We start from the raw sequence: 1,319 nt of genomic DNA, 5'->3' as shown, positions 1-1,319 counted from the left end.
GGAGGATGTGAGCCCTGCCTGAACAATGGGTCCACGCCCACCCTCCTGGGGGGTGGGGGTGAGAGGGCTACTTTGGGGGGTCAGGGGGGATCTGCAGCAGTGTGGGCGAGGTCTCCATGATCCGCACCAGCAGCCGGTCAATGTAGCTCTCCAGCTCCTGCACATGCTCGTCCCGCTGGCTCAGCTCCCGCTCGCGCTGCAGGAGCAGGCTGATGAGCTCGTCGTGGGTCAGGTGGTAGTACTTGGCGGACTGGTCCAGCACACCAGCATCCTGAGGGCGGATGGAACGAGAGTGAGCAGGGCACCCTCAGGCCTAACTGCCTGCCTGGCCACCGACACCCCAGTTACACCACCACCGGCCCCGGAGCTGCCTGTCGCCAATGCCAGAAACGGCCTGACTGGCTTCCGGGCTCTGGCACGGGACCAGGCCTGCTCCTCGCTGCACCCTGCCCAGCACCCTGTTTCTGAATCCCTCTCCCCCCAGCACACATCTGACTGACCCCCACGCATCCCGCTAGGCCTCACCTTCAGCCTTTTGGTGTCCACGGTCTGGCCGACCTGGGAGGCCGGCGCCACAGGCTGCACGCTGCCGGACGTGACTGTCTTGAGCTTCTCCAGCCCACTGCTCAGGGCGGTGCTCAGGCTGGAGCGGGGCTGCTTCCTGTCGGGGCTGCCCTCCACAGGGGCAGCACTGAGCGGCTTCACGGGGTGGGGACTGCGGAGACAGACAGGAGATGCGTTATGGGGAGGGAGGGGCAGCACACGGAGAAGGTAGGCCACAGTTCTGCTGGACAGAGACCCACCACTTCCTGTGTTGGCTGCCCCTACAAAGCAAGGCCTCCAGGCAGCTGTGCCCAACATTCCTCAGCACCCTGCCACCTGCCCCTCCCCATTTACTCCCTCAGATGGCCCTGCCCCTTCACGGGGACAGCAGAGGCCTCTCTCAGACTTCTCTGTGCCTGTACCGTCTTCGCCAGGGCTGCCCCCTCCACCCACCTTCCCTCCATCCTCTTCTGTATTGTAACTGTTCCCTGGTTGGGGGAGAGGAGTGTGACCAACCCTCCCAGTTTCCCAGTTTTCTCAGGACTGGGGACTCCCAGGAGGTGGGACTTGCCGTGCCAACCAGGAAAGAGCTGGGCAAACTCGGACACTAGGCTGCCCGTGTCTCTCCCTTGGTTGCTTCCCCTCAGCATTTACATGGGTTTGTGTTTGCCTGGCTACCGCCCGCAGTCACCCACCTCTTCCTCCTCACCCAGCCTCTCCAGAGCGTGTGGACCACATTCCGTCTAAGTTCCTACCTTCACTGACTCCTCAACCAG

The 1,319-nt window shown here is 63.4% G+C and overlaps 1 protein-coding gene across 2 annotated transcripts in view; it reads right to left on the bottom strand.

The window, feature by feature from the left end:
- RAB11FIP5 (RAB11 family interacting protein 5 (class I)) overlaps positions 1–1,319 on the bottom strand; it is a 16,931-nt gene that overhangs the window by 1,972 nt on the left and 13,640 nt on the right. For both annotated transcript variants that reach the window (XM_015571487.1, XM_006775274.2), the window contains exons 5-6: positions 526–715; positions 1–271 (exon numbers count right to left, since the gene is read on the bottom strand). The exon at positions 1–271 is cut by the window's left edge and continues 1,972 nt beyond it. In XM_015571487.1, coding sequence (XP_015426973.1) covers positions 68–271; positions 526–715 — 394 coding nt within the window. In that variant the 3' untranslated portion in view covers positions 1–67. The remainder of the gene's footprint in view (positions 272–525; positions 716–1,319) is intronic.

The sequence above is a fragment of the Myotis davidii genome, unplaced genomic scaffold (assembly GCF_000327345.1).
Source record: "Myotis davidii unplaced genomic scaffold, ASM32734v1 scaffold247, whole genome shotgun sequence".
NCBI classification, from domain to species: Eukaryota; Metazoa; Chordata; class Mammalia; order Chiroptera; family Vespertilionidae; genus Myotis; species Myotis davidii.
The sequence above is the reverse complement of the archived record's forward strand: the minus strand, read 5'-3'. Positions and strand labels throughout refer to the sequence as shown.